Source organism: Centropristis striata, chromosome 11 (assembly GCF_030273125.1).
Source record: "Centropristis striata isolate RG_2023a ecotype Rhode Island chromosome 11, C.striata_1.0, whole genome shotgun sequence".
Lineage (NCBI taxonomy): Eukaryota > Metazoa > Chordata > Actinopteri > Perciformes > Serranidae > Centropristis > Centropristis striata.
The window spans coordinates 23222697-23237879 of NC_081527.1; the positions used below are offsets into that span (position 1 = coordinate 23222697).

At 36.8% G+C, this 15183-nt stretch overlaps 1 protein-coding gene across 1 annotated transcript; it reads right to left on the reverse strand.

Annotated features, from left to right (window-relative positions):
* Window positions 1-6667: 6667 nt before the first annotated feature.
* LOC131979730 (transcriptional regulator Myc-2-like) lies at window positions 6668-11495 on the reverse strand. Its single transcript, XM_059343723.1, has 3 exons — window positions 11265-11495; window positions 9256-9901; window positions 6668-8285 (listed from the first exon to the last, which is right to left on the reverse strand). Exons 2-3 carry the CDS (start codon window positions 9890-9892, stop codon window positions 7717-7719), a joined length of 1206 nt encoding a protein of 401 aa, XP_059199706.1. The 5' UTR covers window positions 9893-9901; window positions 11265-11495; the 3' UTR covers window positions 6668-7716.
* Between the last annotated feature and the right edge of the window lie 3688 nt (window positions 11496-15183).

The following is a 15183-nucleotide window of genomic DNA, read 5'->3' on the forward strand; positions in this document are numbered from 1 at the left end:
CACTTCAGTCACATTTACATTTTCCAGATTTAACAGCACGTTTCTTTTTTGGCCACAGAAGGTTTTTTTTCCTTTCCTTTTGTTTGTTGCCTCAGTGGGAAATTCCCCCTCAGCTCTCCTCAAACTGTCCCCTTTGATCACTCTGCTCTTGTGTTGGAGGCATTTTGCAGCTGTTTGACCATTATGTACACTGTAAAAAAAAATCTGTTTAATTTACGGTAAAAAAACGGCAGCTGTTGTTGCCAGAACATCACCGTAAAAAATACAGTGAACGTATGTAAATGTAAATATCAGCAAAAACTGTAATTCATACTGAATAATCCCATAACTTTTAGGATAATTGTGTCTTCATGGTATTTCTCCATTAACTTTACATGAAAATGTTATATTTTTTACAGCAAAACTGTGTGTTTTCTACAGTTTATGGCGGTAGAATTTAAAGTTTTTTACTATTCTTTGATTGACAGTAATTAAAAGTATCTGCTACGGTGATGTACAATTTTTAATTTTACGACCTATTTCTGATGCTAATTGACAGTGTTTTACTGTTATTTCTACAAACATTTTTTACAGTGTAGTCTTTTATCATATTTAATTGTTTGTAAGTTTAACTGTATTTTTATACAGCAAAAATCAGGCCTTAAGATAAAAACATAATGTGATGATTTAGTAGCCTTGTTTTTTTGTAAATATACACAAATATTTATTTACATTTTTCCAGGGTCACAACTTCAGGGTTGTATAAGTCCTGCAACCTGAATAGAAAATGCAGAATCGTGGCAAGAAGTAAGGAGAACCAGACTGCCCTCTCCTCAAAAACTCCTCTATAGGTCGTTTGTACAGGCATTAAAAAACAAATCATGTTTCTGTTTGGGGTAAAAAGCACAAAAGTGTCAGTTAGAGGTGGATGGGTCAAATAAACCCAGGACTTTCATCCAGGAGATGAAAAAAAGACATAAAATTACCAAAATAGACCTAAAATGACCCAAAAAATACATATAATGAATAAAAAAAGATGTAAAATGACCAACAAAAGATGCGGAAATGATCAAAATAGAGAAAGAAATTTAAAAAAGATATAAAATTACCATATAAAAGAAACAAAAACACCTTAAAAGACAAAATTACCCCCCCAAAAAGTCACAAAATTACAAAAAACCTGTAGGGTTAGATGGGACACCAACGGCGTTCTCCTGGGAAACGACGACTTTTACATCTTTTTTAGTCCATTACCGTCTTTTTAAGATAATTTAGTGGAATTTTTGGGAAATTTTGTGGCTAATTTTGTAACTTTTTGGTCATTTTGTGTCTTTTGTTGATCTTTCATGACTTTGGTTTGGTATGGGAGGTGGATGGGTCAAACAAACCCAGGACTTTCACCCACAAGACATAAAAAGAATCAACAAAAACAAATCATAAAATGACCAAAACAGACAAAATGATCAAAACAGCCCCTCTCATGTGATACTGCTTTATTAAAATTAATGATGTGCACTTTAACAACTAGGCTTACAACTATAGGCCTAATATATAAAGGGGTGTAAAGGTGACTATTACCAGCAGGCCAAACATTAGCTAACCAGAAGGCAATAAACATGTAAACACCTGCTTAAAAGATCTTATATTTACAAATGTCCCAGAGGAATGTAAGGTGGGAGTACTGTAATTACCTACATTATTATTTTCCATAACAACTTAGCCCCCTCCACACTATTAACTGACGTTAAAACAGTTAACGCTAGCTATTTATTGATTAGCAATTAGCGAATCATGTAGCTTAATGTTAAAAGCCAGGTTACTATCACATTCTGTAACAGACAAATTATTTCATGTAACGTTACCTCTGTCTTTGGCCCCGTTCACACGAGGACGGTCTGAACAGAAGACGCAAAAGTGGCGTCGCGTCTTCACTTTTTATTCCTCGTTTAGACGAGCATTTTCGGGAGGAAATCTGCTGCATACGGTGACGCAAAAGTGTGTGAAATTCGATTGTATGCAGCCAGGCAGCATCACTTAAAGCGATAAGAGCATCTTTGGACATGCAGAAGTTTTCACGCCACACATTTTCATCAGCTACTCCTTCCACAAAGTTCTCCACCATCACTAGATCTCCCAGGTCTCGTTCACAGCCGTCTGGCTCGCCTCCCACCAATCGGTGCATCCAAAATGTGATGGAGGTAATTCCAGATCCTTCTCTGTTCACTAATACTATCTGTACATATCCTGGACATTTGGTGGAAAGACTCCTGTAAGTTTATTAGAGCTGCCAGAGCAGCTTGAAGATCCGACGCATGGAAATAATCCCACGTTTGTTTATTTTCCTGTACTGGAGCATGTATGTGACGTAAACACATGCGTGACGTGAGCAGATCAGATCAGAGTTTTGTGTCTTGTCAGTGTAGACGGACACGCTACGGCGGAGCGGATTCAACTTTTCCACTTTGAAGGGTGGTTTCAGATTTTTGCGTCTTTAAGCCCCAAAAACGCCGTCACCGTCTAAACGGTTTTCACCCGCGAGCGTCCTCGTGTAAACGGGGCCTTTGTCTCGTTTCTCCTCCTCTTCTTGTCTTTTTTTCTTCTCTGGGCACCGGACAGTTTGGGCCGTTTTCACATCTGTTGATTTTTAGATGTGGTGACGTCCAAAAACAATCATGGAGGGAACGTGCTCATCAGCATGTAGGGAAGGGAGGGGGCGCACCGCGCGAGGGGGGAGGGTGGAGCCAAGTAATGTTGTAACATTACAAACGTATTATATTATTCTATGAAATAGGCTTTACTTTGCATTTAAATTAACGTGGGATTATTTTTGTATTAAGAAATAATAGCACCAACGAGTTATAAAAAATAGTGAAAGTTACACCTTTTTTTTCTTTCCCATTTGTGGCGCTGGCGTGGCGCCCCCCAATGGACGGCGCCCTTAGCATTTGCCTATATGGCCTATGCCACGGGCCGGCTCTGCTTATTTTGTAACATTTTGCATCATTTGTTGGTCTTTTATGACTTTGGTTTGGCTTGGGAGGTGACTTTCACCCAGGAAACATAAAAAACAGACAAAATTACCAATACAAAGTCATAAAAGATTAAAAAAAAAGACAGAAAGAGGTGTAAAATGAGCAAAAAGTTACAAAATAAGACAAAAAAGACACACAAAAAAAGACCCCAAGAGACACAAAATTACAAACAAAAATTTTTTTTAAGAAATTGTGAAAGACCTGGTTTGTTCGATACATCCAGCCTTCCCTGCCTCTGCCTCGCTGTCTTTCACGATAACTACCGACTCTAGATGACGCCACTAACTCCAGACGGAGACGTGGGGAGGGATTATTATTACTATTATTATTACGCATGGAGTGGTTTTCTGAGGGGAGAACCGTCTGGCTCTGAACCGTTATAGATGGTTTTGACGAATGACGTCATTCCGGTCGGAGATCGTGTTGGCAGAACTCAAACATGTCTGTTGTTTCGTATAAAACGGTTGAAATAAGAAATCAAGAAGAAAAGCCACAAGTTGAATTGTTAATCGGTTAAAGGTTCATGACAAGAATGATCTCTTTATCTCAGAATAATTATTGTAGAACAAATATTAAACTCTTGGTTTTCCTGGGGACTGAACTATAGTCGACTATAGTCTAAACTCAGGCTTTTAGCAGCTTTCACTTACACTTCTTGGTCTTTTTTATTTTTGACACTTTCTGCTCTCATACTTTCTCTCATCTTTCTGGTATTTTTTTTGTAATGGTCTAAAGGAAATGTAGTGATGATGAACAAAAAGATGTTTTCCTACATGCTCACTGCTCAGACCACAACAAGAGAAAGTCTAAAACTGTTTCTGCTCTGGTGGTCTGTTTCACTTTCCGCTTCGCGTGTCGTTGGTGCTTGGGAAACCCTGCAGTGTGGGCGGTGTTCAGGGGGATACCATCATGGGGTCCCATGGGGGCTCAGCAGGATGGGTGGGGGGTGTACAGGCCTGTACTTCACTGAGAAACTTTTCCCCTGTGAATTTACCACCTATGTGTTTTCGTAACGCTGATGGTTGATTTTTCATACTTAAAGATATCACCATGAAACTTCCCCAGTTTGTTATTTGCAGCAAGACAATATTATTTTGCAATAAAAAATTTCAGAAGTGTAATGTTTAAATTAGTGAATGGGGTGTTAACTAATTTAATACGCTCTCATTTGCAGATACAAGGTCGTCCATAAAGTTGGAATAAAATATTTTTTACCTCTTTCCATGAAATGATTGTGACAATGTGATTTATTCTTGACAGATGTATATCTTCTCAGAACTTAATGAATCAATCTCTTCCAAACATATCACAGGGGAGTTGGATGGGTCAAACAAACCCAAGACTTTCACCCACAAGACATAATAAAAGACATAGAATTAAAAAAAGGCATAAAAGACCAAAAAAGACATAAAATTACCACAAAAAAAAAATCAAAATGACCAGAAAAAGACATAAAATTACCAAAAAGTTACAAAATAAGACCCCAAAAATACAACCCGTATATGTTGTATAAATCAGGGTAAGATTGACTGAATATAGAGAGGAATAGAACTGGTCAGTTTGGTGTCTGTTGGTGGAGCTGAAGTTGAGATTAATGAGAAAAAACTTTAAAGGTTTTTAAACTTTCTTAATGTAAATGACTATTTGAAGAGAAAATATTGAATGTAATTCTGTAGAACATGTCAATCAGGAGTGAGGAGCTTTGTAACGTAGGTTGCGGGAGAAAACAGCCTCAAAATAGACAAATGCTGTACGATATAATTTATAACATTTTTGAGTAGAAAGAATCACTTTCTCCCTGAAGCTTCAAGTAAATACATTTGAGAAAATTTGACAGAAATGGAAAGTGTATATTTCCCTAAGACACCTTCTTTGATTTAAACAAACTGGATAATAAAAACAACTAGAAAATTTCCTCTTTCTGAAAGGGCCACGGGGGCTACTGCCGGTGTACAGTATGTGTGTGTGTATGTGAAGCATGTGTATCTGGAGGAGTGCGCGCACGTGTGTGTATCTGTAACTGTAATCACATAAAGTTACCTGTATGTGTGTGTGTGTGAAGCATACATCTGGTGGAGTAACTGTAATCACATTAAGGTACCTCTGTGTGTGTGTGTGAAACGTGTATCTGGAGGAGTGTGCGCGATTACGTGCGCATGTGCGTGTGTATCTGAAACTGTAATCACATAAAGTTACCTGTCTCTGTGTGTGTGTCTGGTTCTCTCTTTCTGTGAGAGATGGATGAAAGGATGAAAGGATGAAAGGCTTTGGGGTCGACTAATCAGAGCAGAGCAATCAATGAAAATTAACAATGGAATCTTTCAGAGGAGTGAGAGCACTGGAAGGTGGACAGACTGGAATTTCTGGCCTCGAACAGAAAGCATTTTTGGCAAAACCATAATACCTATCATTGATCCGACTTCACTTTGAGCCTCCTAAGTTCTTCCTGAACAGCTACATATGTTTTTCGTGAAGAAAAATTAAGAAATAGCTTTGTAAGAGCGATCTGAAAAACTGTTAAATATGCTTTTCTACAGAAATCTTCCTGCGTTTTTAATATGGGAGTCAATGGGGCTGTTGGTGCGTGCTGGTGCTGTGCATTCTATGCCCAAACTATAACTCTGACAGCTTTGACCAGAGGATTGTGAGTGAGAAGACAAATTTTCCTACGTTTCTATGTATAAATTATTTCTGTGGAATTTGCGGCCTGGAGCGCAGTTTTCAAATGTATTTTTTGAAAATATTTTCTCTCCCTCCACACTTGCGATGATGTCACACACTATGACACAAACATTCCGTGCAATACACACCCATTATAATCTCAGAATTTCTCCAAAAATGACCATGGTCATTGAATAGGGATTGATAAAAAACTATATGACCTATCGAAACGTGGATTAATACACCGATTCACAAGACTTGTGTCTACTATTTAAAGTTTAAATGGAGTCTCTAGGTGAAATTATGCCGGAGAAGTAGACGTTTGAAAATCTCCAATTATTGTTCTTTTTCGCTCATTTTTTTTCAGCTGTCCCATTTACTTCAATGCAAAATTTTGTGCCGGTTTTCACGACTTATAGCGCGAAAAATTCGTATTCCGTGGAGAAAAGTAATAGCACGGGTATGGGTAGCGGGATGAAATTGTGTCCGGAAGAGGAAGAAAAAAAGCACTGGTCTCTGCAGCTATTGCATAGCTGGGGCCAGTGCTCGGTGCGATTGCCTTGTGGCCCTAAATATCATAAAATAATTAAAAATAGAGAAAAAGAGAAATTAAAGACATTGCTGTTTAGGCAGCTTGCATCTGTGACCTCGTTGGTTTTTTAAAGTATCTTAAATGAAGGCAAAATCCAATTAAACTGCTGTAATATAATCCAGGTAATTTAATATTTTTTTCATAAAAATTAAGATTTAGCTGTAACAGGTGGAGTCAGACTGTGTGATGTTGAAAATTACTTTGATTATTAATTTGTGTGTCTGACACTAAATGTAAACTTGTTGAATATCTTCAGGACCTGACTGAAGCGACACTGAGGACGTTTCACTCATCTCCGTTTGGAACTAAAGACAGAAACAGGAAATCCTTCAGTGCTCGCTCACCGCTGACCGGCATGACTCAGCAGTCTGGAGCATCAGCATGACTCAGCAGAGAGTCACTGTGACCATCAGAGCTTCTCTTTTATTTACTTATATTTAATTTAAATCAGCAAAGAGAGAAAACTGGTCAGCCTCATATACAGACAGTAAACAGTGATTGTGTAGTTCCCCCAAATGATGATGTTTCTGATGATAAAAAACCCCACATTTTTGTGCATTAAACATCTGTTACAAATGTTTCCCTAAGAAAAAGTGACCAAAAGGAAGCTTAAAATTGTGATATTTCAGTCAAAATCAATAAATAAACGGTTGGTTTGTGGCCTCGAGTTCAGCACCATTTTTATGTGAACAAATAAACAAACAAACAGACAAACTTCCAACTCCACCTCCAGTGTTTGGAGGGCTTTTATTTTGAAGAGTCTCTCTCTCGTGCAGAGGGAGAACAATATAAAAATATAAACTCTAATAAGTTAAAAAAAGAAAAAAGAATAAAAGAAAAACATGTTTCCAGGAGTTACAACTGATGAAACAAAAAAAAAAACAATGTTAAATTATTGCTCATCATGATTGTCAGTCAGATGCTGAATATAAATCTATTTTTCAAGATCTGAACTTGAAAAATGTGCAAAATATATCAATAAAAATAAAATAAATGCAGTGCATCATGGTCCTTGTAGTTCCTGTTTGGGTTATGAGTTATTATTTATAATATTATATAAAGATGTTAGCTGCAGCCAGGATGTTGTGAAAATGATGTAAAAATATAAAATTGATAAAAAAAAAGAAAATACAATAAAAGAAAAACATGTTTCCAGGAGTTATTACTGATGAAATAAAATAAAAAAATATTATTAAATCATTAATCATGATTGTTACTAGCACAGTCAGTTTATCCTGGTCTGAATCCTGATCTAAACTATTTTAAATAAAAATGTGCAGAATATGTCAATAAAAAATAAATAAATACAGACATCCGGTCAGTGCACCATGGTCCTTGTAGTTCCTGTTCAGGTTGCATGAGTCAGATTTTTTTATACTAAATAATAATTGTTCATAAAGATGTTAGCTGCAGCCTGGATGTTGTGGACATGATGTAACATAAAATAAACAGTTAATGTAAAGTCCTGAGCTGCTCCAGCCTTTGTCGGAGCTCCCTGCTCCTCTTCCTCAGCTCGTCCTTTGTCCTCAGCAGCCTCCTCTCGTCCTCTCTCACCTCCCAGATGAACTCCGTCGCCTTTTTCAGGATTGCCACTTTGGCCGCTTTGTCGTTGTTGGCCACGGCCGGGACTTGGTCCCTCAGAGCCACGAAGCTCCTCCGCAGCTCGTTCCTGCGCTGCCTCTCCAGCACGTTGTGAGTCCGGCGCTTGTCGTTGTTGTCCTCGCCGTCTGACGGAGGGCTCCAGCAGCGCCGGACGCCGCTCTGCCTGGGCGCCGCGCAGCCGATCTCCGTCTTCATCCGTTTCCCGGCAGGCTGCTGGGGCGCCGCTGAGGGCTGCTGGGCAGCGTAGTTGTGCTGGTGGATGCTGAAGTGAGAGCGTTTGCGGACCAGCGAGGAGGCGTCTGGTCTGCTGCCGTCAGACCGACCGGACAGCCTCCGTCTGTCCACTGTCACCACATCGATCTCCTCCTCCTCCTCCTCCTCCTCCTCCTGCTGCTCATCTTCTTCTTCTTCTTCTTCTTCTGGGGAAAAATAAATAAAACACTGATTTTAGTGCTGAAAGTCAACGACATGAGCTGCCCCCGCCTTAATCTTAACGATTTATACTTTATATTTGCACTTCTCCAACTGATGCACAACTATTTCTTTTTTCAAAGATATTTTTAAGGCTTACTTGAGTGGATAGAGGGTGAAAGGGGGAAACTGAGGGGAAGACATGTGGGACATGACGGGTCAGGTTCAAACCCGGGCCGCCCGCTCTCGAGGACAAAGCAACGGTATGCGCTCTACCAGGTGCGCCACTGGAACGCCCCGATACGCAACTATTTCTATTAGCACAACTTAGTAACAGTTAAAAATATGTGCAATTTACCATGATTTTGTATTATTATTATTATTATGACCACATCTGTATTGTAAACCCTAAGGTTGATAAAGAAACAACACCCAAAAGAGCCAAAAGACAAAACTTTAAAGATGTCCACTGGGGACCAAGTCCAACCTTTAGATATGGGAAATATTTTCTATAAAAAGACAATAGATCGTTTATCCTAACAAGATAACAGTAAAAACAGGCATTATCGTCAGAGTTTGAACTCTCTGACGGTCCTTGATTGGATCATATGTGACGAATGCTTCTGTTATAAAAAGTGACCAAAACTTGTGTTAAATGTTGATATTTGTGTCAGAATCTCTTTATTCTACATGTGTCGTTGTGTGAGCGTTTGCACTAACCAGATCCTGTTAAAAACATTAAATTCTGCTCCTCAGAGACACTGTGAAGACATGATTGATTCTGCTGAGACCAACGGTCACGTGACAAATATTCACTGAAAAGCTGTTTACACAGAACCGAGAGGAGAGGACAGGAGAGGCTGGAAACATGACAGAACTGAACAGAACAGTTTAAATTGCAGTGCAAAGGACACACACTCCCTAACAATGTTTGTGGTTGAGAGGATCACCCTTTCAAAATAAAAGCCTGCTTCCCACCTGATTCACTGTCACTGCTGCTGAGAGGCTGCGGGTCCACAACCAGTTCTGCCTCCACCCCCGTTCCGCCCTCACTCTTCTCGCTCAGCGTGGTGTATGGGAACACCACGGAGGGGTCGATGCAGTCCGTTGCTGCAGTGTGGAGGTCCTGCAGGTACCCCGTGTCCACCTGCTGCTCAGCTGCTCTGTCTGCGGTGGCGATGTCGTTGCTGGTCGTGGAGGACTCGGTTTCTGTGTTGGGCCGTCGGGCCCGGAGCAAGGCCAGCCTCTCGGACACCACCTTCTCCAGCTTGGTGGCAGCGGCGAAGCTGCTGCTCCACATGCAGTCCTGGATGATGAAGGACTGGAGGAGGGCGGCAGAGGGGTTACAGTCTCCGTCCAGAAGCTCAGACACCGCTTCCAGGTGCTCGGCGGCGGAGAGGGGAGGGACATCAGACAGCGCGGGGCTCCGGCGGGGGGACAGGGGGGGCGTCGGCAGCAGCTCAAACTTCTTCCAGATGTCCTCGCCAGGGCCTGGGAGGAGCTGGCTGCGTGGAGGCAGGTAGAAGTCCTCCTCCTCGCCATCCAGGAAGTAGGGCTGGACCGTGTCGTAGTCGTAATCATAATTCCCACTGGACATGGTTAACACCAGCGGCATGACTGCTGCCTGGGAGGAGATAAAACACGAGGTTTGGTTTCTTTAGTTTTGCCTGACAGGAGAAGCAATAGAAAAAAGGTACACCTTCTGGCTTTTCTGGTTTAAATCTTATCTATATTCAGTAGAAAAATAGATCACAAGCTGACAAAAAAAATCAAATACAATACATTTTGGATACATGCATTTATGGACATGAAAAAACAAGATTCTGCTCACAATAAAAACCCTTATCAAATACAGAAGCAAATCAGGATGTCTCTATTCAAAAATGAGACAAACATTCCTTCAGATGTGTTTTTATCACTTTAAAATGTGACTCGTGCTGCTCTTTGTCACCAAGAGGTTAATAACCCAGCAAAAAAACAAACTTACTTATTTATATAAGTGCTATTCATGAAATTAGGGTTTTATGTCAAAGTTCGCCAGGACCACACAAAACCTTATTGAAAAAAGTGTGTTGTTTAGTTGTTTTCCCTTTGTGGTCTAAGTTAAACTCTATAATACATGACTGAAATAGAAATGTTGATCAATAGACGAAACTCTACAATTCGGCATGTAAATAGCAACACAGAAACACTTAAAATCACAATCCCTCAAAACTTTGGTTGACAAACTTGTATAGAGTCCTTGTCTAATTAAGAGACCAGTCTAATTATGTGACACTAGATCGGAAAAACAGGCTTTAACACAATATTTAAAGGTGAGGCGTTAGTGTTGAGCGAATAAACTGCCAGACTATGTTTTCACAACTTTTATGTTACTCCGATCCTAAAACCTACTACCTACAATCGTAAATATATGAATAAAGCTTGTGACCATGGTAAAAAAAAAAACACAACAACAACAATTTGGCAATTATTATTATAACTAAGGGTTATTATAATAAGATTGAATTCTAATACAAAGATTCATTCGTACAATTTCTCTAAACATCCCTTGTTAAAATCTACTTTTAACACAAAAAACACTTTCGATTGTTAGCTACAAAAGAATAACAATAACAGTTTATGTTAATAATAGTGTTAATAATCTGACAGGATAATAGTTGTTGATAGTTGATTGTTCTGTGAGATTCTGTGACACTGAAGCTAAAAAACATTGGCTTTTTCAAAAACGGCGACAGGTGAGTAGCAGCAGTAGTTGTGTACTCTGCAGATTCATAAGCAGCCGCCGTTGACAAAACATGCAACTCCATCTTAATAAAGTGAAACCACCGTTTTAAGAGACAGCTATGAAAATAAACTTTGTAAACATGGCAGACATTACTACAGGGATTAATTCGGCATAAGTGTTAAAGATATTGATGATAGAATTTTCCTTGTTCAGGAGGAAAATAACTGTCCAGAACAGAGAAACCGTCTTTTCAACTTACCGTTAAGACTCACAAATTAAACTTGACGGAACAGATAACTGAGTGAAATCCAAATGTTCCACTGAGTGAATGTCTTCGGAGTGCGTTTTATCCAACGAAACCCGTGTGTAATAAATATATCCTCTTTAAATCAATAATAAAACTACAATATTTGACGCTCCGCTGCCGGTCTGTGTCTCAGAGCGAATCACAGCTAACGGATGCTCTCCAGACATTTAATACTCCAGCCCCGTGCCTTTTTTTTTTTTTCTTCATCCGCACATATGACACTTTTCGCGCCAAATATGAGCTACGTAGTACACTAAAATGACTTGTAAGCGAGTTATGAACGACGTATAAATTAATTAAACACCTGTTCTGTTAGCGAGAGTAAAGTTTCTAAAAACTTTGCGCGTAAACGCAGCAATAAACGGGGTTAAATATGGGGAACTGTTTTACTCCGCGGATGTGTCGTGAAGTGATGTCAGGGAGTGATTCGAGCTAACAGTAAATGATGCAGAGGCAAGAAGTTCCGGGAACTCAGCTCTCTGTGATTAAGTCATGAAAAAAAATGAGAAAAAACAACAAAAACAAAACAAAACTATAAAGACAATGAAATATAATAAATTAAAGTACAGTGAAAGTAGAATAAACAAAAAATTAAAGCAAAAATAATAATAATAAAAAAAAAAACCCACTCAAAATAATAAAATAATAGTAAGATAATAATAATAAAATAATAGTAAGATAATAATAATAAAATAATAATAGGATAAAATAAAAAAATAAAATAAATGATGTGCATTTTATGCATTATGATATATAAAACATCAAATAGTGTAACAAAACATGATTAAATTGCAACGAAAAAATATGTAATAAAAATATTAAACTAAAGAAGAAAGACAAGTGTAACAGAAAGAACCGAATTAAAATAAATTTAAAGAAAATGTATATAAAAAAACTATAGAAATTAACCAAAAAATATAAAAAGGAGAAATCAAACAAGTAAAAATAAATAAAAAAATATTAGCAAATAATAATAATAATACAATTATTGAAGAAGAAAACTAATAATAATGTATTTAATAATTTATTATTTTATTTATTACTTCACTCTGCTGCCCTCTTGTGTCTGCAGCAGCAAACTATAACTATTAAAAGTAAAAGGAGAGCAAAGAGAAAATTAAGGACATTATAAAATTAAATAACATAAAAATGCTTAAATCATTAAAAAATAAAATTATTTCAAATACAACAATAAATAAAAAATTAAAACAAAAAGTATAAAAAGAAGACATATCAAAATACATGATAAATAACACATTTATAAATAATTATGATAAAATAAAGAACTGTTCATTTAATTTTACTTGATTTCCCCCTCAAACTTTTAAAGAAAATAAGTATTTAATAAATTAGACATTACGAAATAAACCTTAATAATCTAAAATGATTAATAAATCAGAATAATAACATTATAATGGTATAAGAATTAAATACATATTATTTGAAATACATTTTCCTGAATATTGATATTTGCTTACATGTTTTTATTTAATACACATTTTCAGTGCAGGACTATTTACAAGGGTGTTTACTGTGCAACAAATCCTTCATTCTGCTGCCCTCTTGTGTCTGCAACAACTCACTAATTCACACACAAGGCCTTCACAACTACTTCTGCTACTATAATTGCTAATATTTGTAAAAATAAAAATAAGGAAATTAAAAAAAAATAACAGTGAAAAAAACTCTTTTAAGTACAACAATAAAAAAAATGAAAAAAGTATATATATAAAAGACCAATAAAATACATGATAAATCACTCATTAAGATAAGATTTATTGATTATCATGTGCAGAGAAGTTGATTTTTCAGTATATTTTCGCCTCAGTAACCAGAATAAATGTTGGCATCAGACATTTCTGCAAACCACAGATAACATTAAATATCTACAATTTTTTTAAACTTAAAATATGTTGTATATGAACTTTTAAAAAAATTTTTTTTACCTTTGATAAATTGCAGCTTTTGTGAAATTAAAATAAAGTATCATGATGTATCATCTGCATTAATATATGTTTTTGGAGTTACTTTTATTTCTTTTAATTATTGTGTTTTGTTTTTTGTCTTCTTTCATGATTTAATATGTATTTTAAATAATACATTTGTTTTTTTTATCTGGTCAAATTAAATATTTAACATTTAAAATATCAAACAGTTTGAAGGTGGTGTTCAATCTGAATATTTTAGTTTCAGTACAATCTGTTTTAATATTATATATTATTAACTGTTGTTTTTTTCTTTTACTTCCCCTAATACCTCACAGCTGTTGTGGCATAAATCAAAAGAATTATGAAGTATCCTCTCCATATTTTATTGATTGATTTTATGTTGTTATTTCTTTTAGTTAAATCCAATGAAAATAAGTCAAACAACAGCATATTTTATGATTAACTACTTGCATTACTTGAAAATGGTTTGTAAGTTTCCCTTTAAATGGAATAACACTGTGAAGTATGTCAGCCTGTTCCTTTAAGACATTGAGGGAACAGTTATTAATCACTTCATTATATGTTCACAGATTTTTCTTCTATTACATAGGGTATAATTCTGAACAGTTGGATCATTTGCACCGTGAAAACATATTGCATCACATGTGTCAAATCACACGTCTCTTTACGGTGTTAGAAAGGGGTCACAGTCATAAATAAGCTAAAAAAAAAACAACATGGCTGTGTGACACAAAGTGAACTTTACCACAGACAGAGAAGTGCACACACACACACACACACACACACACACACACACACACACACACACACACACACACACACACACACACACACACACACACACACACAGTGACATTAAATGGATAAAAAACACAAAATGGGAGTGGGACAGTGGGACGTGTTAATGTAATGGAAATGTGTTTTTGAGTGCACTTTATTATTACTACAACACATTCCAGATGTATTACGTTTATTTGACTAAGAAATATATTTTGTCTTTTTCTCCTGTTTTCCCACACAATTTACCGTCAGCACAAATTCACAAATCAGACAGATCAGCTCCTTACACGTCAAACAAGCTGAAAAAAAATTCTATATAAATAGTTAGTTGATTTTTAATTTGGTTTTGTCTGCATAGTACCATATAATACAAAAGCAGTTCAGAGTGCTTTATATAAAAACTAACAAGAAAACAAAAGTTGGTTATGTCTTTTTGTGTGTGAAACTCTGAGTGAAAGATTTCTCTGAAACATAATTTGCAGCAGCATAGTTGGGGAAGTATACATATCTTTTACTGCAGCAAATGTACAAAAAAACCACAGTAAAAATACTGTTTAAGTAAAAGTCCTGCTTTGTAAAAACTGTAGAAAAATGAAAGCATGAAAATGTCCCTGCAGACTGTCACCATCCTGCTATTATAATATCACAAGATTAATAAATGCATCAATGTAGAAGCAGGGATTTACTATTGTTTTTTTTAATTCTGTCATGTTAAAATTGAGAAAGTGAGAAATGAAGCTCACCTAACCTCAACATTATTGTACTAAACATTTCAGCTGTAATTTTACAATCACACAAATTAATGTAGTCGTGAAGCATATTTTCCTCTTAGATGTGAAGCAGAAGGGAAAAGTAGGTCTACCGGGAGAATAACATACTCAAGTCAAGTACAAACACCATCAATTTGTACTCAAGTAGTAACAGTATTTGAGTAAATATACTTAGTTACATTCCACCAGCAGCATTTAGTTCATTCTGTATTAAATTGACATATTTCTGAATGGAGTTCGGCGGTAGTAGCTTCCCCTGCAAGCTCCAGCTCCAAGCAGGAACATTATACTTATTATATATTATCATGAGGGTATCGGTTAGCCTGCACTGTGAGGTCTGTTTACTGTCCAGACATTATTTACTGTTTAAAT

Excerpts from the sequence above, each read along its gene's own strand:
- LOC131979730 (XM_059343723.1), bottom strand. The coding sequence starts at position 9,892 with ATGCCGCTGGTGTTAACCATGTCCAGTGGGAATTATGATTACGACTAC. Across the intron at positions 8,286-9,255 it reads CAGCAGTGACAGTGAATCAG|AAGAAGAAGAAGAAGAAGAA; the intron begins GTGGGAAGCAGG and ends ATTTTTCCCCAG.